This window comes from Sander vitreus, chromosome 15 (assembly GCF_031162955.1).
Source record: "Sander vitreus isolate 19-12246 chromosome 15, sanVit1, whole genome shotgun sequence".
NCBI lineage: Eukaryota > Metazoa > Chordata > Actinopteri > Perciformes > Percidae > Sander > Sander vitreus.
Genome location: NC_135869.1, coordinates 17,146,401 through 17,171,461, shown reverse-complemented (window position 1 = coordinate 17,171,461; position 25,061 = coordinate 17,146,401). Strand labels below are relative to the sequence as shown.

General features: G+C 40.2%; 1 protein-coding gene across 4 annotated transcripts in view; it reads right to left on the bottom strand.

Annotated features, from left to right (window-relative positions):
- The window catches only part of LOC144530820 (BAR/IMD domain-containing adapter protein 2-like), a 56,392-nt gene that overhangs the window by 12,268 nt on the left and 19,063 nt on the right, over positions 1-25,061 (bottom strand). For 3 of the 4 annotated variants that reach the window (XM_078270580.1, XM_078270579.1, XM_078270582.1), the window contains exons 3-7: positions 23,715-23,801; positions 12,754-12,815; positions 11,483-11,554; positions 7,331-7,468; positions 369-521 (exon numbers count right to left, since the gene is read on the bottom strand). In XM_078270580.1, coding sequence (XP_078126706.1) covers positions 369-521; positions 7,331-7,468; positions 11,483-11,554; positions 12,754-12,815; positions 23,715-23,801 — 512 coding nt within the window. Of the gene's footprint in view, positions 1-368; positions 522-7,330; positions 7,469-11,482; positions 11,555-12,753; positions 12,816-15,669; positions 16,393-23,714; positions 23,802-25,061 lie in introns of those variants that run through there. The other variant, XM_078270581.1, reaches the window with a different exon arrangement.

Genomic DNA, 25,061 nt, shown 5'->3' with positions numbered 1-25,061 from the left:
TGAGGGGTTGTTTGCTTGTGTTGCCATCACTGTCAATCAAATATACTCAAAACACACCCACACAGTCCTGAAGAAGAAGATTAGATTAGTTTTTGAGTGGAAAACTCTTAATACATAAAGATTTTTTTTTCATGAACTTTAACTTCTGCTTTTTTTAATTCATGAAATACTTATGTTTTTAGGGGCTTTGAAATGGCAATATTGACTTAAACGGCTATCTTCTTGAGAACATTAACCATGATGTCCTGCAACAAAGTTCAGCTGTAAATATTATATTTATCCTCATCCACTTATTCTCAGGCTTTCATGCCTCTCCTTATCTTTTTTTTCATAGTGAAGAATCTTCTTGGTGGTCAGGTGACACTTACCTTGCCATGGTAGGCGCTGTTGTTCTTGGCCACGGCACACTGGCGGTCCACCAGGAAGCAGTACCTGCGGCGCTCCTCAGACAAGGCTGTCTTGTATCCCTCAGCGATGAAGGTGTCCAGCTCAGTCTGCTTACTGCTGATGGTCTCCACAAACTGGTGGGGAACACACAATGACACATGAACTTGGGACATAATATCTATCTAGAGATTTGTACAAAATATCTGTGCATTGACTATTTTCTTGTCGCCTCAGACAGTGACAAAAAAAAGGTTTGGTTTGTTTCTGTTGCACTGCAGGTCCTTCACAGCTTAATGCCAAAAGCCATTTTAGCATTAAGTAGGTAAGGCAGATGGACAGAAGGTCTGACAAAAGAGTCCAAGCAGCTAGCTAACTAACATCTAAGTACTTCTCTTTTTAAAATAACACCCTGCTTCACATTCTGCTCCATATTGTACTGCCAATAACTGCACAGCTCCACTGGAGCAATTAGGGTTTAAGTGTACCTCGATGGGAAAAGTTGTACAAGGAGAGAGCCTTACTCAGTAACTTTCTCAGGCCAGTTATTCCCTCCTGAGTGCTACAGAGGCAAGACAATTATGACTAAAGATCCTGCAGTGTAGAGGAGGAATCACAAAGACCCACTGATCCATTCTGTGTGTCAGAAAATAACAAAAATAAGGTGTGTTCATGTATGTATGTATAACAGTAAGTAACAGAGACAGAAAGGGAGGGAGATCCAGTGCTGTCAGTTTGTGTTAGCATGAGCTCTCATGTCTCACAGAGGTAGGAGTTCACTGACCAGTGACCGACCCCCCACCACACACACACACACACACACACACACACAGTAGTGAGGAGCAACAGGGAGTCTTATTTTGAAAAGCAAGTGGCATTTAGGTGTTTTTGTGAGTGTGCTTTAGGCACTGTTTTTACAAACAGCAGAGTTAAAATGTTGGTAGCTGAAAGTTTCCGATACTGTAGTCTCGAAGTAGGTTGACTTCATCCAGTTTCATAGCTTTATACTGTAACATCTGCTGCTAAATACTGACCTAGAAGAGAGGGTTATATTTACTTGCAATGATTTGACCTAGCTTTTTCTATGGGGTATTGGGTGTTTTTAAGTTTGTTATGGGGTATGTTTCGTATATATAACCAGAATCAAATACACATATACACATGCGTTTCTTTTGGTATACGAATAAAGCTGGTGTGTCATGGGTAATCACTATAAATACACTTTGTTCTGAAGGCTTACATTGATAAAAATGTCCACCTTGTTGGTTGACACATGACTCAATACCCTTCCATATGAGGAAATGGTAAACACTGCATCAAGTTTGTGGATGTTACTTTTGTTATTTCAGTCTGAGCCGTAGAAAAGAAGAATTGTCATAACTCCTCAAGTTCAGTATTCTCAAAGAAGTAGATACATTTTAGTAAGTTTTACATTCGATTCCACGAAAACTGATGAAAAGCCTAATGACGTTTCCCTGCAGCTTAATGTAACATCCTGTGGTGCCAACGCACAGTGCAGATGTATCTCATTTAGTAACCACCAGAGCACACCACTTCTCCACTGCCAACAGCCACGACGTTGGGATTCCAAGTGTGGAAGAATATTTAAGGTGACTAAATAATACTGAACACAAACTTTGAGGAATAGCCTTTTAAATTAAAGCAGTGAAAGATATCCACCTAAGCCATTACACAATTCCACAGAGCCAAATTGTCAAATCAAGCAAGACAGCCATAAAGGGTTGATGAACACATTTTTCTCCCGAGAGCAGCCTGACCTTATTCTGTTCTATCTGTACACATTAAGCTCAAACTACGTGCTTTGAAACTGGTTCAGTTAGCTCCATTCTTTACAGGCACAGTGTTTAGTGAAAGGGCTGAGCGTCACCTCAACAAGGTAAAGGACCCACTCCCCTTGTCAAATCCACATGGCCACATTTTCAAACCATTCAAAAGGTCACCAAATTAACCCTAGACAATGAGTGCAGTGGGAAAGGCCCAGGCAGACACCAGCCAATATTATATCTGAGCGAGCTCAGGTTACGTCATAGCTGGAATGACTTGTTTTGCAAAGGTTATGTATATAAATGAAACCTGCCACACGTCAGTGCAGTTCTTACATTCAGACTTTAACTGATCAGCATTGCTGCCTCACTGCCACATATGCAGGACAAAATACTGACAATGTGACATTATGCACTCTATTGCTCCGACCACTAATGCAGCTTCCAGTAAATACAAGCACTGGGAAGGGACGGGATTCACACCCTTCCAAAAGCAAAGCAGACGATTTACAACAACAAAACTATATACTATATACACTCATTTTCATTCCTGTGGGGATTAAAAAGCATTTTTCTCACACATTTAAGAACTGCTTAGGTCTGCTCTTCTGTTCTTTCATCATCAGCACTCTTTGGATTCAAAAGAATTGTATTGTAATGCTCCAGGGCGCTCAACAGAAAGCACAACAGAAAGCACCTTCACCTACAGTATCTGCTGTGTGTCTGTCAGTACTCATCCGCTGCACTTGCACGTCAACAACACCTCTTTTTCTGCATCTGCATAAATCCACAATTCCAGGTTGGAATCACTTTTCAATTTTATGACACCAAGCTGAAAAAACAGCCTAAACAGTCCAAATGAGTTTTCTAGTTGAAACCCCTTTCTACTGGTACCTTGGTCCACTCCATTGAACTACATAATGAGCTAATTAGCATTTTGGCAAGTGTCTGAAGACAGGAGAACAGGGAGCGGAGGAAAGACAGACAAAGAAGCAGACAGAGAATTGGGAGAGACAACAGCGAAGAGTGTGAGAGAGGGAGAGGGCGATCAATGAAATGCGGCTGCCATCTGTGACCGCTGCCAGACTCTGACTTTACTTTTTAATGAAAAGAGGAGATAAAAAAAAAAAAAAGTCATGCCCCTTCTCTGCTAGAATAACAGATGTGGTGGAAGAGGAGGAGGAGGATGAGGAAATGTTGATCTTTCCTTTGCAACTTTTACTTTCTGAACTGCCTCGTGTTGCCATGCTGCCTGCTCTATATCACCGACTGTCTGGAGCTCTGTGCCCTGTGATTGCCCGGAAAAGGCAACCCCCGGTATACAATAACCTAATTTTTAGTTTCATAAAAACGTACCCGATTCACCAATATGTAGATTACTACAAACATTCCCGATCAAGAAATGTTGGGTCTTCATCATCACTAACTTAACACGACTCCTATAAGCGAACATGAAATGTAAAATAACTTTTTTTTAAACTTCTTTCTCTCCTGCCTGACAGACTGTATGCAGCGCTTTGTCATTAATCACTTCTTTTTTTTTTTTCTTTTTTTTTAAAAAATCATCTTTTTATTTGGCGAGTGTACAATAATCAGCAAACCATACACAGAATGTCCTCATATTCCCCGTCCCTTCCCCCACACTACCACAAAACACCCATTAACACATGCATTGCATACATACCTACATGCACACATTAATAATAACAATAATAATAATAATAATTATTAAGACAATCACACGTTTCTAATGTATGATTTATGTGAGAGAAATACAGACCCACATAACCAGCCAAAACGGAAATGATGTATGTGTTTATTTGCATAAAAAGCGCATTTGGAGACACATTCTACAGCCAGGTGGGAACCCAGGTAGCTGTCCACTTGTGATCAGATCACTCAGATCGGATTTTAATACCAGGTGGAAATGTGGCCATTGTGAAGCACGGGGTCTTGAGTGGTTGCAGAATCTCTCCCTATCTTTGTTATTCTCCCTGGGGATCTCCGGCACAAACAAGTTTACTTTTATCGCACGCCCACATTCGTGATATGATCAGTGAAGTGAGCTGGCTGATGGGTAAGGGAGACTGATTTTCCTTTTCTCTGCTAACTGAGTGTACGTTATGAGCCCTGAGCCTGATGAGCTTGCTCCTCTGTGCAGATAGGCCCAATTGAGCAGAGTGTGGTGCTACTACTCTCTATGTCCAACATGCACCACGTTTAAATTGTTGAGGTTTTTTTTGATGCGATAGTGGCCTAAATCTACCCGTCACCACATTGACTTTAATCCACAGCAAGATAATGTATAATACAGTATGAACTACTGGCAATTAAATATAGCATCATGTTACTCTGAGGATAAATCTATCCGGCCAAACATTCAATTAGAACAAAAAATGCAAAACTGTCAGTAGGTAAGTCCAATATATTGTATTCTGGGGTGTAATAAACATTTTAGCCTCTATGGTCCCTTAATATAGACTTAGACTTGTATCTTTCGATTTGTTTTTTAATCTAAATATTTATTTCTAATTTTCTATTTTTCATTTTTGGACCAAACTAACTGATTTGCAATAAAAGATTCCTGCATTCTGGTTTCTGCTCATCAAATGGTGCTTCGCCTAACCTAACAGAGGCTTAATTATCCAACACATGAGGCAGTCACGAACATGTAACAACTTGCCATTCTTAACAGAGATTTACTGGCTTAGTGCACTAAACCCCTCCCATCCCAAGCCCTGCTACATGCAAAACTGGACTGCTGCACACACTGCCAGCTTTGACGCCTTAAGATGACACTTCACACAACATCTCCTCGTCGTGGCATTCCTGACACAGTGGAACAAACCCAATGGGACACAGCAGTCAGCTCAATCCAGCACTGCCATACCATCCCAGACAGGAAAGGGCAGATGTTTCCGTCTGTGTGGGACTGAATAAACTCATATCCCTGGACAGAGGAGGTGCTTTTTTCTACATTCTGGGTAGCAAAGAGCAAAGTTGTACTACTACAAAACATTGCATACAAGTGTTGTACAAGTGTTGGTAGAATCGTGTTTCTAGTCCAGCTACAGTATTGATCTGATTCTGTCAAAGGCGGCTACACTTTGCAGCAAGACCAACAGCAGCTCAGTTTTTACCCTGCAAGCCTTGACCTGTTAGAGATTTCTGTATCTACCCCTCCAGGCAGTCCGACTTCCAGGCTCTACTTAAATCCTGTTGCCATTTTCAGCTGCATCCTTTTTTTCCTCAGTTTGACAGTAACACTGGCTACAGGACTAAACCAATAAATGACTGGTAAACAACAACAGTGAAGGCGGTCGAGTGACGGAAAACTCAATGTAACAGATAACTAAGTTATGTATAACACTCAGGGTTCATTCCAACTAGAGATGGCCCGATACCATTTTTTGCTTCCCGATACTGATTCCGATACCTGAACTTGCTATCGGCCGATACCGAGTACTGATCCAATACCAGTGTGTCATATATTTTATTATGTTTTAACAACTGTATACTACTATCCCTGTATGGATGTGATTTCTATCTTTGTTGTCAGTCTGGCTCAGGTTAAACTCTTTGTGAAACATGAACAAACACAAACAAAGAACTTTCTTTTCTTATCCAGTTTGACAGTCAGTTATAACGGCAAAAGAACATAAATAAAACTACTTTAACGTAGATTTTCTTTAGGGCGTTATTACGTGGCATCGGATCGGTGCATAAACTCCAGTACTTCCCGATACTGATACCAGCGTTTTAGGCGGTATCGGAGGCGATACCGATACTGGTATCGGAACATCTCTAATTCGAACGCATCTAAATTCATTTCACCTGAGCTGCTCTGTTGGAGGTTGCTTAGCTATGGAAATAATCACATGAATGATGACGGCCAAAGCAAATACTGCTTTGTTCCCTCAGTGAATCATGCGACTGCATCATTTTGACATTCAACCATCATGACAAGTTCTGAATGTCGGCCGTCTGACTCCTGAAGACTGAAACTGTTGCAAAAAAAATTATAGTCTTTGATACAGATGTTTGAGCATTTTATCCATTGTACTGTAGCGATTACACAAGAACGCCTTACCACCTTTACCAAAATAAGACATTTCCATGCTTATATTCACATACAAATCAACCCATCTGTAGAGCAAATAACGTATTTTATATGACTGTTCATATGGGCCTTCAGTGTCCACTTCAAGCCTTATTAAAAACTGATTTCTGACTAAAAACATAGAATTTTGATATAAAACACAGACATACCCACCCTGGCCCTGATTGGTGCATCCGAACAGGGAGCTGTGGATTTTTTTCAAACGCACTACAGGCTGTAGGTGGTGCCACCTGCTTACCTGCTTTTTAAATTACCTGCTTCAGTTGTAGTTCTACTGGAACATAGGGTCAGTTTCAGCAAATATGACAGAAAGTTAGTTTTATAAGTCTTACCTACTGCACCTTTAACTAAAAAAATGCAAAAATTAGCAAAAAAAAATAGCATTCTGCTTAAAGTTTTTTTTTTTTAAATGTCTGTTTGAGGTACATCATCCTTAGATGATAATTGAGTCAGCTATTTTGTGGTGCATATTTATATATTTTGTCCTGTGCTTTGACTCACTTCTGTTAAAGCCCTGATCAAAGCCATGTGCAGAAACACATTGGCCGAAGTAAATGCGTACTCTTCCAGTATGTGAATTAGTAGAGCTTATCTTATACCTTATCACATTTGTGTTTGTGTGCCTGCTGTACGTACGTGTGGAGATGTGCGAAAGATTGGCGAGGGCACACAATTCATAAACAAACCTCCACTATTTGCCTTCCCACTCAGGGCACCTCGTTGCCGTTGCCTCCACCCCCATCCTTGATGTTTTGTTTATTATCTTTACTTTATGAAGAACAAAGTCATTATTTTGCACCAAGACTCATAAATCTCCAAGCCAACAGTCACCCACATGCACGCAGACTCTGCTAAAAGTACAGCAGTGCTACAAACTGGCTTAAGTGTGTTTATTTTTTATTTTGGGGGTATTTTGTCTGCTGTTTCTCATTTTACAGTAGCCTTTCACAATGGAAGAAATGCAATTCTGAATTGAGCTGTACATTTTGATGGTTATATGAGGCATATTCACTCAAATGGTTTAACCCAGAAAGAGGCTCACCTGCATTTCCTTCTCTCCGTACTTCGAGGGGTTCTTGCTGCCCTGGCTCTTCCTGCGCAGCTTCTTCAGTTCAGCCTGGCACTTCTCCAGGCTCTCCCCTTTGTTCTTGTGTTCCATCTGGTATTTCTTCAGGGCAGCCTACGTGGGGCAACAGGCGGAGCACAAACACAAATTAGGACCACAAATTAAAAAGCCTGGGTGACAGACGGTGGGACGTAGGTGAGCAAATACGTAACAGTAATGGCAAACTATTTCTGAAAGTTTTTAGACCTTACAAACAGCCACTGGATTCAACTCATTTCACTACAGTATGAAAATGATCTTGCAGAGCCTTGAAACTTGCTTTATGTGTGTAATTTAATGTTTTTCAAATTCATTTTTGTGTGTGTTAAAGTTAAATGTTTTCTGTGTGGGATTGTTTTGAAAACTCCTTATTGGTGTGTTCAATCGTTTTAATCAAAGAAACATGCAAATTCACAAAATTCTTTCAAAGATCCATGTTTGCTTATTTATTTGTTTTCCAGGTTTGATTTTGGAACAACAAAGCTCCTGATTGTGTCTCATCTCAAGCACATTTCAAGTAGATTTTCTCAGCGTTGTGAAAAGAACAGAAATCAGTGGCAGTCTGCAAAGCAATAACCTAATGGGTGGTTTGTAGAACAAGCAAAGTGACCTAGTCATTTTACAGGCAGAGTTTACTTATTTAATTAGCTTTTTTAGTTATTTATTTATTGAGAATAACAACTTTGTTTCCGGGCTGAACCAGCTCTGTTGCTATAGTAACTGTGTCTGGTGTGACAAAGCTTATGTGGTTTCTGTACGAGGCAAAATTGGCTGAGGAGAGCTCATGCATGAGGGTTCAACACCCACATTTGCATACTGCAAGACACTGAGGGTGTAGGTATCCTCTAGGCATTGTTGGGCTGAAAAGGAAGCCGGAAAAGAAGCCGTTATTGTCACTGGAAGACTAGCAGTATGACACATGCAGTGTTTGGGTTTCATAGCAGAGATGGGTGGTATTAGCTCCATAGGTCTGAGCTGGAAACATCTAGCGACCTCACAACAATCAACTAAAAAACATTACATTTGAACTTTATCATCTGTTGATTAATTTTCCCAGTCAGGAGCTTCTTTGAAATATTGATTTGCTCAATTCTTTCAACACAAAATGGACCAAAACTGGCATTTTCTTTGTAACCCAATAACAATGTATGATTAATCCTTTGAGTCTCTCCTAGTCTTTGAGCTAAAGCAGTACAACCAATATGGGTTGCTCTGCTATTCATATCTTTAACTCCCAGCTGTGCCTCCCCAGTGGAAAATCCCCAGCACATAGGTCATACAGTGTAGTAATGGTTAGGGAAGACACAATAGGATATTGGGTATGGAAATAATAAAACAAATACAATAATGTAAACAAAAATAATATAGCATCCGTCTCGGTCAGTGTATGTTTTGGTCATTTGATTTTCATTTCATTAACAGGTATTAAAAAACAAAAAAACAAATGGTTATTTGATTTTCATTTTAAAATACAAAATTTGAAATTGAAATACAAGGCGTTTTTTCCTTTTCATGGTCAAAAGGGAATGTGTTAAAACATGCTTCGATACATGCTTTCATTTTCTATTTCATATAACAAAATATTAAATCATTAGAAAACAGAAATGAAAAAATGCCAGTTTTTTCATATTCTGAGAACGGATGTTGCATTTCCAATGTGGTAACACGTTCTCTTAATATATCCATGAGTAGCACCGGTGTAGCCTACCAGTTTTGCTTTAATTCAGGCTGCAGTTGAGGGAAACTGTAGCCTACTTTTATTTGCACGTTACATTCAAAGGAAATTTGGTTATCTCACAGACTCAGACTAAAAGCAACTAGTAAGCCTGCCTGACATCAGTGCATCAAAGCATATCACTATCTGCATAGAAAAGAAAATATGAATAAAACAAGTGTGGCGGATTCGTCCGATTCCCAGTTTAGCTAGAGCGGGTAACACCAGCTCTGCAGACGGACCAGAGTCAGTCAGCACCGGGGAGCGAACATAGAGCGAACCAGGGACCCAGGTCTGCTAGCTAGCTGCAGCGGCAACAGCGAACATTATAACATTAGACCCAGAACTGGAGGTCTGATCCCCATGATTTGATCCCGAACCGCCGGTGACTTTCTGCCAGATCAGCAAGCTTAACAGCAGCAACAGAAAGTTTGCTGGGACCAGACTTTGGCGCTGTAACGGTAACGTTAATGTAACAGTAACGTTACAGCCGTGAACTGAAAGTCAAGTCCTCAGCTGGTTTGACTCTCTTCGGGCGAAGTTGTCTGCGGCGAGTAGAGACAGAGAGTCAGAACTATAATGCCTAATGCATATGTTTATATGTTATATTGCCTCATTTATGAATTTCATGATGTATTTCATAGATATATTAATGTATATTTATGTAAAGAGGTGCAAAAAACGGATGATCAGTCGCTCAGGAAGTTAGGCTACAGTTTCCCTCAACTGCAGCCTGGGTTAAAGCAAAACTGGCAGGCTACGCCGGTGCTAGTCATGGATGTATTAAGAGAACGTGCGACTGCCTTGGAAACGCAACATCCTGGAATTTTTTCCATTTCTGTTTTCTAGTGATTTAATTTTTTGTTATATGAAATAGAAAATAAAAATCGAAGCATGTTTTAAATTTCCACATTCCCTTTTGACCATGAAAAGGAAAAAAAACGCCTTGTATTTCAATTTCAAATTTTGCATTTTAAAATGAAAATCAAATAACCATTCGTTTTTTTGTTTTTTAATACCTGTTAATGAAATGAAAATCGAATGACCAAAACATACACTGACCCGCCTCATTAAGCTGGAATGTTCCTCCTACTAACAAAATCAAAAGCTTGTTGACCTATGTTTCTCTTAATCACTGGCTACTACTGCAGACAGATAATGAGACAGTCAATGAACTTTGGTACACTTGGAGAATCTGACCCTTGTCTCTTACAACTGATCGGCCTTAAATGCTCCTCTTCATTGGTAATATACAGTATGTTTATTTCGCATTTTGCAAATTCTGACCTCAGCGTTGTAAAACCCAGCGTAAGCCATTATGTGAGACAAAAGAAAAAAGGAGACAGAGGGAGAACAGAGAGATACACTGCTGGGAACAGCGCACGCACACACACACACACACACACGCACACACACACACACACGCTCCCGTCTTGGAAAACAACAAGCTTTCCTTTGAGTCTTTTGGAAGCCAAAGTTTCAGATGATTAATTCACAAAGTCTGAAGCAAAATGACTGCTGTTATCACTGCGGCAGATCTTTAGGAAATTCATTAAAAGTAATGGATGTTAAAACCTCAGGGGTACACCACCAACATACAATTGTCTGAAATGGTTGATGGATCTGAACTAATGTAAGAAGCACAAAACATTTCCATATATTTTCCCGTATCAATTTAGACAGCAAACATACATTTGGCAGATGTGTATGGAGTCAAAGATTACTTGACGATTAAAACCCTTATGTTTTTCATTTCAACTCAATAAGACAACATCTGATTTTACAGCTAAGTCCCCCTGTTAAGTTATAAGGCAAGGAGCCTACAAACAAGCTTTCATTCCAACTAATTTTAGAGCAACATTATATTAAATACACAGGAGTGTCCGTGGCTGTAAGCCGAAGCAGCTTGTAATGTGGTCCTTCCAACAATACAATAATGGCAACATTATCCCATCCCCCAAAACAACGTGCAGCAGTGCTGCTCTACACTCAGGCTGCAACCCACTCATTCTAAAGATATCACATGTAGACCAGCTCCACAGTGCTCACATGCACACGCACACACACACACACTTTTCAGGAGACGTTTATTATAATCACTCTACCCTTGACGCGTGAGTAGACATGAAATGTTATTTCAAATCATCATCTCTTTAAAACACACACATCCTCTAATTGTCTAAGAGACAGACTTTGATCCAGACGTTAAAACACAACTTTACCTCCATCTCTGTGATCACTTCTGTCAAATTAGGCCTTGACAGGTTTGATGTAACGTAATATAAAGCACTAAAATGAGCTGAAATATGGAGTGCACTTATTGGATTTTGAGGCTGTCCTCGGGCTTCGTGAGAGCGAGCCAATCAGATACTCACAGTCAGATAACGACTATCCAGGTCCACCTTCTTCTCCAGCTCCGAGAGCAGCTCGTTGTGGAATGATTTCAACTGGGGAGAAAGCACAAAACAGTTGAATAAAATAAATGACAAAAATCACTCACGGAGGATGCATGTGGATACAGAGGTCATAGACAAAGTTGTCCAAATTAAGTTGGATGCAATAGATAAATAAGTTGTTATCCTCATGTACTCAGTCACTGAATAACTGTTTTATCAACAAAGTCCTGGCCTACAAAGCCTCTCTCAGCCTCCAAGTCACTGTCACTGATTACGTTCTGACAATATTTAGTCACTAGATTGTAAACTGACCTGCCTTAAGAACCGGCAACTAAGAAATAATAATAATATCCAATGAATTTCTATATACTAACTGTTAATGATAATAGCAATTATCTTAAATAACATTTTTACATAATCATGGAAAGTTTTTTTTCTCAACTCAGAAATCTTACAAAATGAACTAAATGAGAAACCTAAAATGAAGGTCAGGTTTGATTTGCAACAGCAATATACAGTATATGCATAGCTTAATATATATGTGCAACACATTACTATTTAGTCTACTTTTATATCACATTGTTTAAATGGACAGAATCCCAGCAAACTTAAACAGGATATTTTATTATATAAAGATGAGAATGTAAGCTTTTGATTAAGCTAATTCAGCTCAAAAGTGTTTTTTGCAGAGTCAGGACTACATTTTGTTCCTGATTTCTTAGATTGAACTCATGCTGAGGAGCCAATACTGGAAGATTAGTATGGAGAAGAGGAAGGATTACATATTATGGAAAGCGAGTACAGGCATATAGGGGCAGATAGACATAAAAAGGGCAGCTGGCTCAAGCTCCAGGGCATCCACACGATGAGCACCTAATGCCCAAGGCTTCCTCTATACTGGACACACACTAATGAACTTGATATTGACAAGTTGTGGGTAACTCATCATTCAATCATATTACCTTGAATGCCACACTGTTCAATTAACCCACTACACTTCCCCAGCCACCTCTTGTATTAGCAGCTTGGATGTATGTGAGCTCAGCATGACTTTTCATTCAATACAAGTTCATGTCCGTTTAATTATCTCGTATTCAACATACTGCCAATGTGGGCTTGAGAGGGACAAATCGTGTTGAAGCCATTGTTAAAATATTACATTATGAGACCTTTCACATTGCCAGAGTTTTATAGAGAGCGCTGTAGTGTGAACCACACAGCTATAAAACCTTTGAGCTTAGAATACCAACCATCTCCTCTAGCTGCACTTGGATCTGTCTGTGGACTTCAGCCATCTGGAATAGCACATCCCCTGCACAGAAAGAAAGAGGGAGACAGGGAACACATGAACACTCAACAGCACAAGCATTCCTAGAGCAGAGGAGAAACACAGAGGAGAGATATAGGAAGATGGAGAGGAAAAAAAAAGGAAGAAACACGAACAGCAAAAGAGAAAGAATCAGAGAGACCCCAGCGTGCAAAGCTCATGCAGTAATACAAGATACACAAACATACAGGACACATGACTTGTAACTGGGACAACGAAGAACATGATGAAAGATTGTTTTTTGGTACGAGATAACAGAGAAAAATAAAGAACAAGTGATGACAAGTGAATGTAAATGAAAAAAAATGCTTAAAATTAAAATCTGGTTTGTCAAGCTTTAAGTGATGATGTCTCGTGGAGATCAAACATTTTGCCTTACTTTCTTTGATTAATCTTAACTTCAGACAATGTGATTTCTAGAACAATAAAACACCTCAAAGAAAGGTTAAAAGGAAATAACCAAAAGGAAAGAAGAAATAAAGGAGGGTCATGCAGCTAGTGAGAGCATTTCATTTGTATATACCTACAGGTTGCCTCTTCTGAATATGCAGTGCATTGTCAAGAAAAGGAACACAAAGAGCTATGTTGAGCGAAGGACACATATACATATAGAGACCTGGTGGAAAGACAGTGTGAGATCTGCATGTACAGAAAAATGAGACACACATACATTTCCATGACCAAAAGGTCCAAAGCCCCTTAGCTTTACTAGCTCTGTCTGACATATTACATATGGGTTATTTACTTAAAACATCAATAATGTTGTGACAGGTCATATTTTGATATATGAAAATCAGAATAGCAACTGAAATTGCAATTTATAAACATCTATCAAATTTTGGCAAAGGTGAAGCACTATCTAAGACAAGACTGAACCATGGCAGAATATTTATCACCGTCTTACTACAGAAATAAATACTGTGTACAGAAAAAGTAAGTAGTGGACATTTGTGGCTAATAGGAGCTGCATACTGAAGTGCAACACTTATCTCTCTTATCCCCTGCTGTGTCCTCTTTTGAAAGCGGACCTGCAAGAGTACATTCTCAACCTATCTCAAAATGTTTCTTAAATGAAATCAGAACTTGTGCTGAAGTGGTTTCAGAACAATCTTTGGTCTTCACCAAAGGGCTTTGGAGTGGTCTCCGTCTCAACAGAAAGCACGTACAATGCAAATAGCTACAGACAGACAGTGAAGCAGGTTGGAGAGTTACACTATATGAGGGACAAAAAATACAATATGTAATTATTAGTCTGCAAATTTTTTTCATTAAGGGCTGGAAAAACGTTTAATCCTAATCCTTTATACACTAGCCTCAGCTTACAGTATTGGTGCTAGAGATGTTCCGATACCAGTACCTCCGATACTGCCTAAAACGCTGGTATCGGTAAGTACTGGAGTTAATGCACCGATCCGACTACTATGTAATAAAGCCCTAAAGAAAATCTATGTTAAAGTAGTTTATTTATGTTCTTTTTCCGTTATAATTGACGTCAAACTGCATAATAAAAGAAAGTTCTGTGGCATTCATGTTTCATTAGAGTTTAACCTGAGACAGACCGACAACAAAGCTAGAAATAATATCACATCCATACAGGGATAGTAGTATACAGCTGTTAAAACATAATAAAATATATGACACTGGTATCGGATCGGTACTCGGTATCGGGCGATACGCAAGGTCAGGTATCGGAATCAGTATCGGGAAGCAAAAAATGGTATCGGGCCCTCTCTAATTGGTGCCCACAGGAGTAGTTATAGTTGACAATTGCATATGAATAAACACTTATATCTGCTAATAACTACATTGTAGTGTTTGTGATGTCAAACCGTAAAGATTTTCCTGAAGAGTCGCATGAGCTCAACATATTGCACAATCATGGACCTTTTAAACAGTGGTTTAACTCAGACATAAATAATGACCTACAAATTAGTCAAATTCTATTTAGACCATCTTGTTGACCTTTTCATCACCGGAAACAAGCACGTGTGTGCAGCAAAACAGTGTTTAGAAGAGATTTCTTTTTTTGTTTATTGCATGCTAAATTCAGTGCAACCACAGGCCCTACAACTCCTGTGTACCAAAGATAGCCAGGCCTTTTGCCCATTGTGCAACCTGCTGATCTTGTCCCTCACATGAGCAAAGAAGCAGGCCAAAACATCCCGTCAGTTCCCAGCAGGCCTGCTAAGCAGCTTACAGATACTCATCCCTGATCACAGCCCTTCAGGATTAGAAACCCTGGCATTCTGTTGGCGGCTTCAACTAGCTGGATCAATTAAGAAATGAGCAGCCATGGCTGTGCCACGCACACGCACAGTAAACCGGCAGTAGGACAGGGTGCTTCCAAGTTATCAGAAAGGTAAAGAATAAATTAATCAGCGAGAGATCTCAACTTGTCATCTGCAGTTTCATTACTGCACAATGTAAGATGCCACAGCACAGAAAAAAATAATTCACACGTCTGAGATGCAAACAGTTACCATGGCAACTTTGATATCATATCACACGACAACACAGCTAAATTGGACTGCAACCTTCAGGGGCAGTCAACAGCAGATAATTCAATCAAGAATCAATAAAGAGGCATAATGTGGAAAATTTGAAATGTATTGTTCAACATTATTGTTTCGTTCAGAAATGATCTGGCAGGCATGACACGTGTGAGACCAAGTGTAAGAGCTGCCAGCCTGACAAGGATATCCGCATACCAGCTAAGAGCGGCATGACAGACAGGTAGATAGCCACAGAGACAAACTCTATGAACACGGAAAGAATTAACATTTTGACACACAGATACATAACCACACACACCAGCATATACACAAAGACTTGACATTACTGTATCAATATTTCCAAGCTTCGTTTCAACCCCTCCTGTGTCCCTGGCTGAAAGAAAACAATAGTTCCTTTGTGGGGAGGTGAGCTAGGGCTGATCTGCACCTGCAGCTCATGCGACAAGCAGCCACATGCCTGGTAGCTTAAACCACTGAGTCAGACAAGGAAGCATGGACTTAGGTGCATAAGAACAGACTATCCCCCTGAAGTATGACATCAGCTTGTATAGATATATTGACTGCTTGTGTAACAGAAGCGATGAAACACCCACACAGGTAAAGAAGAAGAAAAAAACCCGAATGTGGGCTACGAAGCAGGGGAAAAAAAGTAGAAGTTTGAGAACGTTGAACAGATAGAACAAGAGAGAAGAGATGGAGGCAGGGAGAGAATGGAGGTGGATGGAGAGAAACTGAATCACTGGTGAAGGTCAAGTCAGATTCACTATGGGTTGTCATGGAAGCAGGATAATGCTAGGGTCGTTGCCATGGGAGAAGTTGCAAGATGAGGGGCAGCGGCTGCAAAGTGTTGTGTTACAAAACTCTGCTCAAAGATCTCCACTAGGAGTGGTTTATATAGGTTTACATTTTATCAGAATACAGCATAGAAAAACTGCTTAAAAATATAGTAAAAATTGGATAGGATAGAACACAATGTAATTTTTTTTTTTCATTTTAAACTAATTGTATATCTGAATACAATACCTATTTTCTATAGGCTCAGTCTGCCACTTTTTTTTTTTTTTGGTATCATCATTTTGGATAGTCATCAGGAAAACAATCATATTCCCCTGCTAAGAACATAGCATTATTGTCAAATCTTTATTAAAAGAATTGGTTTCTAATTAGTGCAAACAAAAACTGTAAATAAAGCTCAACCAGCACTTCACTTTTTTATTTTTTTTTTTTATTTTTTTTTTAAAAACAACAGTAGCCTATAACATGTCAGTTCTTATTTGGAATATTAGTTTTTCCACTTAATTATCGGCAGATATTATAGCGCAGAATGGTTGGGATTTTTTACTTGAACCGTTCCATTCAATCGCCACCCTCACTATCAGCTATCATTACATCAGGACATATACTTCCCTGGGGAGGAAAGTGGAGTGATCCCACCTGGAGATTCTGTGTACAGTGTGTGTGTGTGTGTGTGTGTGAGACAGACTAAACAGTACAGTGATGTTAATACCTGCCTACATAAAGTAGCATGTTAAGTCACAAGGGAAACAAATGAGTGGCAAGTATAATAGGGCAGCGAAAATTTGTGTCAGACGTACATAATAGTGGAGTCTGGGTGGCCATGTAAGTACGTGTGAGTGTGTACATGTCAGTAAGTACACTCCCTGTGAAACCACAACATCTAAACACACTTAAGCTGGGAGGGAGGGCAGTTTATTCTTACAGTTCATCCATCACACACACACCCACTATTGATATACAGTATATACATATGACGGGTTACTAAAATTGGAAACTCGGCCATCACAGTGGTTCAACCTACTAGTCCAATGTAAGTTTGTCCAGCAATGGTGTCATGCATTTAGGCCATAATAAAGTCTTAACAGCAAGCATGCAAACTCTCAAAGAGAAGTGGGCCAGAGTCCTGTTGCAAGTGATCTTTGCATTTATTCTAAGAAGGTCTCAGGTAGGTTGTTGTGCATTGTCTACCGGATGAGACTGTATGTAGCAAATCCATCTGGTATCAGCTAGCCAAAATCCAGGCCTCTTTTTAAGCTGCTGTTCCACCAGCCTCAACCACCCAACACTTCTTATAACAGCAACAAGCTGAAACATAATGAGAGTTTTCGGTCTGTACTCTAAAATGAAAGAGTAAAATCGGAACATCTCGACATTTGCATAATAGTTATTTCATTACTAGTTTATTTTTAGCTCAACAACAACATATGCCATGAGTATTGAGATGTCAAAGCCTCATGAGAGCTGTGTGTTTACAAAAGCATTACATGTTTGAAGATGGTAACACTTTACAATAAAAGATTCAAGGAGGGGCTGTGTGTGTGTGTGCGTGCATATATATATATATATGAATGAATGATCAATAAGGGTTACCAAACACAGAGACAATTCAAGTCTGACTATGCAATAGTTAGGGGAAAGGTGATAGGCAGGCATGCAATTATTAGTTTAACTAATTTTCAAGTGGGGAAAAATGCTAAAAGTGCAGGACTGAAACATTGCTGCAGCTACCTAATATTACACAGGTTGAGTTTAGGTCCACACAGATTATTTGAGACCAATGGACATAACGCAAAACACAGCACAAATAATGCCTGATCTTATAAAATCATGACAGTTCTACATTTCCAAAATACTTCAGGGGCTATTGCATAATCATGACAAATAACATCTAAAACCCACACAATAGAGATTTGCACACATGACAATACCAAATCACCCAAAACATGGAGGTACTGGTTTGATCACACTTTCACAATGGCATGACACGGGCATGACTCACATGACTGTGCTGCTTTGCGTTGTTGCATTCCAGCTCAACCAGTGCAGAATGTAAATGGATCGATTCATTCATTCTCAGTGTCTACTGGAGTGTAAGTAAATGAGTAAAGGAATTGCAGAGAGAGTGGTCTGAGCAGTTTTGTCCACGTCCATCCCAGCTGTATCTAAGCTCACCTTTAGCACATGTCGTCGCCATGAACAAATGAAGGGCAATGTGAATGTGTGTAGATGGAGAGCGTAGGGGCCACTGGCTTCCCATCATGCAGTGCGTGTCTCAGAAATAGAGCAGGAGAAGGCAGGGACCCCTGGGATGATGGGACAGAGCTAAGAAAAGAGCTCCTTTGCTCTCATTTAAACAGGGACAGGTGCTGGAGGAGGAGAGATGGTAGGCCAGACTAAAGACAGAGAGACAGAAAGGGGAAAAGAGAGAGAGAGAGAGAGAGAGAGAGAGAGAGAGAGAGAGAGAGAAAAAGAGCGAGAGCGAGAAAAAGAGCGAGAGCTGCGTGTGTCGTAGTGGGTACTCATTCAAATACAGAATGTCAAGAGTTAATGCTTCACCCGCCATCGGTAACCTCTGCTCTTAACAACAGACATGTCATTTAGCCTTTTAGAAGGCATCCATTTACCAGCAGAAATGTAATGCTTATGTCCCGGATCCATTAACCTAAAAAAGACAAATATGCTACATCAGTTTGCAGCCTCATTTTCCCTGTGTTAACTGTTATTTTTTTCTTCGGGTAATTACTTTTCTTTGTGGGCCCTCTCCCCAGCAGCAACCTAAGCAATCCATTGGTTGACTACAGTTTAATATTACCCTCCATGCATGTAATTTCCCAAAAGACATGTCTCTGTGCTGAATCATACATGTGTGTTATTAAAACGTGGCAATTTGCAAGGTTACAGAAGTCGATTAGAGGGGAGAAAGATATTTGATTTCCTCCGGCTGGGGAGGCTGAACTGTAAGCACTTCACATTCCTGTCCAGGTTTCTGAAAATGGACTGATCAGCCAAGTGGCCCGAGAAGGAGTTTATTTTTAATAGTTAACCAGAGGACAGGATGAAGGCAAGCCATAGCAAATATAAAATGCATGTCTTTGCTACATACATTTACTAGAACTACGCTAGTATTCAGTTTGTACTAGTCTGACTTTTACATACATCCAACAGTGAAACACTAGCCATGTAGGACAGCATCGTGGAACACACCCAGCCAAGCACAGAGCAGCTTTCAACTCTACTTCACCTGAGGACACTAAAGAACTGGCTGACCATACCGGCGAGTAATAAACCCATTTCCAGAAACCCATTTCCTTTAGTATATGGTACTACATATAACCTCTTTACTATTCTGTCAGTGCATTAGATTTAGTTGGGACAAAGGTAATATAATTGGGCCTTATAATCTAGGTGTAGGCCTGTTGGTTTAGTTTTTTTGGAGATTACATCCAAAACCATTCTTATGTCTGTGAGCTCTGACAGCAATGTTGTAGGGCTGTTACTTTTAATCAAAATACCCTTTGAACACAGAAAAAAACAATCCATAATCATCTGTTCAAAATAAAATTTCACAGTAAGCATAACGGGCCGTGCCTTGTACTCCAGTGGGCAGTGTTCCTACAGTGCCCTGTCAACTGAGAGGGCAGCATGGCATGCAATGGGTCAGGTTAACTAGGCTAATTGGTCTTCTCTTAGCTAACACAAATTGAGGAAAGAAGAAAGCCATGCTAAAAAGGATAATTATGATACAAAACCCTTTGCTAAGTAACCTGAGGAAGAATGGGAAATGCGACTAAAGATAGGACTGATAGCTGAATTTGTAAAATGCTTATGGTAAAAAAGGCAAAGTTGGCTGATTGGTCGGACTTCTGTCAGTTAACAACAAAGATAAATGAGCTCTAGGAATGGTGACAAATCAAAATACTAGGATTTCAGGAGCAGTAGTTAAAACCTGTAAATTGCCTCTTTGGTTGCTGGTCTGGTCGTAAATAACAAGCCTCTTACTTCAGAGGAATATAAACACAATGGAGCAGAGCTGGTAATTACGATTGTTGTAAACATATCCAGCCCCACAAACTCTACATGCCCCGTCCTTCCCTAGAAGGGTTGGAAAGCCACACATGGATGTCACTGAGGTAATAAGTACTCACTCCTTCACAAAGAGGAATAAAGGAAGAAAGAAAGAGGGTGGCAGAAACAGAGGGAGAGAAGGGGAAGAGAGGGAGAAAGGGCAGGTGTGTGTTAGCGTGTGTGTTAGCGTGTGTGTGTGTGTGTGTGTGCATGTGTGTGTGGGTGGCAAAGTGACAGGCGATGATTAGCCCAAACAGAGGAGGATATGTGGGATGGAGTGTGTGGGAGTAGTGGGGCTGGTGAGAGAGACTCTCTCTTTAGGCAGAGATATACACAAGTGGATTAAAAGAGCACTCATACTGTAAACACACATAAATGACAGGAGATGTATGCAGAAAATGCATACAACCATGTTAAGTATAATAGGCATGAACACCCCGCACAGCGCATGTTGATTTGTCGATAATAAAAACAGCAATAGCGGACATTATTCCACAAGGTAATTTCATTCCCTACTTTAAGCGCGCGTGTGTGTGTGTGTGTGTGTGTGTGTGTGTGTGTGTGTGTGTGTGTGTGTGTGTGTGTGTGTGAGAAAGACAGGAAGGAAAATGGAGGGAGGAAGAAAGACATGAAGAGCAGCTGCCGACTCTGAGGTGTGTAGGTGGGACCATTTGCAGCCCGTCTCTTACTGAGGCTCTATGGAATTAACAGGCTTTAAAAAGGAGGGCAACAAATGCGCAAACTCATACACGCATATGAATGTGTGAGCATGCACAAATACAGGCAGATCTTTTTTGAATAATCAACCAACCAACTCAATAACTGAGTGTGGGAAATCATGGTTCTAGTGTTCATGAGGTCACTCAGATACCCAACACGACGTTTTGAAGCCTGAGTTTACTGGGGGCAGAAATTTAAAATCTGGACCACAGAGCCCGATAGTTAAAATGAGTCAGCAAGCATGCAATAATCATCACGTCTGAGACCAAAAATATACGTCTCTCCAAGCCATAATATCCCCTTTGTGTTATTTTTTTTTTAAATCTCCATCAATACACAGCAAGCAGGTGAAATTACCTATTGAGACACAGCATTACTGTGTGAAAGATTAGGTCCCATATTATGCTCATTAAATATATCAGGATATATATCATGGATTTTGAGTTTCTACTAAAACATGTTTACATGGTTTAATGTTAAAAAAACAAACATTATCTTAACATTATTTTTCTCATACTGTCTGTCGGAATATACCTGTATTTACCCTCTGTTTGAAACGCTCCATTTTAGTCTCTTTAAGCCCCCCTTCCAGCTGGCTCTGATTCGTCAGCTTTTTTGGGTCTTCTGCATCTGCGCTCTCGGAGTCTCTGCACCGTCATTGCAGCCTAGGAATGACAGTAACGGCAATGTAGCGGCACTTTTTACCTATATATAGTATAGTTGTGACATCACAACCGTACAAAAGTCCTGACGGCTTGTTTCTGAATACGGGCTGTGTGCATTTCTCTGTGGAATGAGAGTTTGTGATACTTTTACAGTACTTATATAGCACCTCAACCTGCTTTATCCTCAAAAAAAGAGATGGAAATCTCTTCTTTTTTTTTTTTACAATATGTGTAAAGAGAAATAATTAAAACATTTTGCATGGCAACAACTCATAAGAAAGATAAGATAAGCACAAGATGAATTACAAAAGGGAGATTTAAAAGCTTATTCCTGAATTAAATCAAGATTGATATCATCAAGCAATATCTAATCTCACATCTATATTCTGTATTGTCAACCTTAGCACACGAGCTGTGGTTTGTTTGGCTAACCTCCTGTACTCTTTTCCTCCAATCTGTGGATAATTCTGTCCTTTAACAGGAAACCCTGAGCTTTGGGACTCATCCCTGCACACGGTTTGACAGGAGGTCATGGCACCGGCGCCGACCTCAGGGTGGGACTCCAAAAAGCAGGTGGCTGGAAAATAAAACATCACCGATCGTTCCCTTGGGAACCACAGTGGCATGCAGGGGGGTGCTGGGGTGTAGCTGGTGCATTTTGCTGGAGACTAGCAATGAACAACAGGGGCTAATAGCTACAGAACAACCTTTTTTCAACTTACAACTGCACAGAGCGATTCAGATGACCACAGACAAAAACAGACAGATGTGAAGACAGAGAGGAGGATGAGCAATTTAAAATATCCAGTCCCTTGCAGATCTTCCTCCAGGCAGGGCTTTTGAGCATGGAATCAGTTTTCAGTTCCCTCATACATACTTGACAAAATTGATGAACTTTCACACACACTTACACCAAAACTGCCATGGTACATGGCAACATGTGTAACTATGAGGGGGAGTCACCTAGTACACACAGGAATATAAACACACATGTCAAAGTTTCTGACAATAGGTATTCTTTAAAATAACTCATTGCTGTTACAGCCACAGTGCTGTGCAAGGAGAGATTAGATCAGCCGTCAGTCAGATCATGTACATGTTGCTCTCTTTTCGTGACAAGTACAGCTGAGGATATCTGGCTTGGAAGAGCCTGCTACTGTGAGCGAGGCTCGGTTCAACACAGAGATATTGCTGTATCAATGGGAAAACCTCACAGAGATAGAGAGATAGGAAGAGAGAGAGCCGCTTACTGAATAAAACATCCTGAGAGCACTTTCATGTCAGTCCCTGTTGGCTGGGCTGGAGAAAACCCAAACTAAATCTCAGCAAGACTGCAACAAAGGCCCAGACAAATCAACAGCCAAATCAACGCAGATCACGCAGTCGAAAGCACAATCAGTGCAAAGGGAATCTCTTCAAACAGGAGCTGATTTCCCACGGGCTAGTGACAGCAAATACGGACGCACTCAGAGACACAGATCACCTAGGAAACAACTCACGATGAGAGGACCAGGTGTTGGTTGCCAATCGACCTCTATGTTTTTAACCAGAACACGCACACACACACACACACACACACACACACACACACACACACTTGACACATTACATAAGGTGCAACACTTCCAACATCTGGTATAACGATCCAGTTTTCCACACAGAATAAAAAACTCATATAAAAATGCTTTTTCAAAAACAATCGTCAGCTCGTCTATACCGTTGTATAATAAATGATGTTCAGCTACCAGCTCGCTGTGCTGACTGACGGTTCTGCATTCATAATGGTTACCTTTTTCTACCTCTGACGACATTCCTCTGAAAAAAGGAGGCCCATACACTGACAAAATGATCTCCTCCAGGAAACAATCTAACAAACAAACGGTGATTCAGTAGAAATTCTAATTAAAAAACACCTGTAAAATCCCACATCTTTCTGAATGAAATTTAGCTTCCCCAGCCACTTTGTATTACACAGAAATCTGATGTTAGATGACGTACAGTATGTGTGCGTGTAAGTGTAAGAAGAACTGATGCTGCTCTTGTAGGCCAGTGCGGCCAACAAAAAGAAAAAGAGAGAAAGTGGCAGAAGGAAACAGGTCAACGGTTGTATGTCAGTCACTTACCCAAATCTTTGGATCCTTGACTCTCACTGGCCAGTTCCCCCATTCTGACCAGAGCATCAAAGTAGCCTTTGGCAGCAAATGTCACACCTAGAAACAAAGAAAAATAACAAAAAGAAAGCAGGAAGTGTTATGTTACAGTGCAGTGCGTCTCTTGAAATTTAGAAAAGACAAACTGTAATACATCTTAGCTTTGTGTAAACAAAGTGGTCAGCAATCTGGCAAGTGACACTGAAACATGTGCACATGTTCATTCTACCTCTGGTTTTCCTCATATGGTTTTGAAGTAGTGAATAACAGCTTCTTGCCACCAGAAAATAAGGTACACTGATGTTGCTACGCAATTACTCAACATCATCTTGTTGGCATTCTGCATGCTTGATTGCACAGAGGAAATTATTTTCTGATAGATAATCTGTGCTCGATGGGGAAGCCACACAAGCACAAAAAAATGTGTTTTCTGTTAGGTTTTGTTTAAGGCTTACTGTTATGAGAAGGAAAGTTGGTTTATGATCCCCACGAAGCATATGCGAGCAAGTTTAATATTGAGAAGGGTTTTTTGGCACCAAGTCTATTCCATCAAGCCCAAATTAATTTTGCTCTGAATTTGTCTATTGCTACATCTATGGTAAGTACCACCAAGCATAAGTCAATCAGCTTTCCTATGTGTGTTTCACATAATGATGTCTGGTGTTAGGGTATTTTTTCATTCCTGGTCTTCTTGATTGAAGACCAAACAGACCACAAACAGTCAATATTTGCCAGCCAAAAGCTGTGAAAAAATATTGTTGTTCCACCAAGAAAATACAGTAGCAATGTCATGCTGTTAACCATATGGTTAACCACCACTGGCCTTTTCCATCTTTCATTTACGTTTGTCAATCAATATGTCTGAACACCGGACAGCAGGGTGACACAGTGACATGAGAGAATGTTGATTAGAGGATGGATGTATAATCTTGTGTACCGACTCACGCAAAAAGTTGGCTATTTCTACAGAAATAAAAGCATCTTTGCCAAGTTTTCATGTCGGTCTTGGACTATGGAGATGTGATTTATAGACATGTATCCTCTTCAACTCTGAAATCTCTAGACTCAGTCTATCACTCTGTCTTGAGATTTATGACCCGTCATGTCTATGGTACACATCATTGTATTTTCTATGAAAGTGTTGGGTGGTCTTCTCTCCAAGAGAGACGTGCTACTCACTGGTATCTCTTTATCTATGAGGCTCTTGTTGGAAAACTACCATGCTACCTCACAGAACATCTCTGACACTCAGAGGGACATTTTCAGACTTGCTCTGCTGACTTTTGCTTCATCTTCCACAAGCTCGGTCTGAACTTGGAA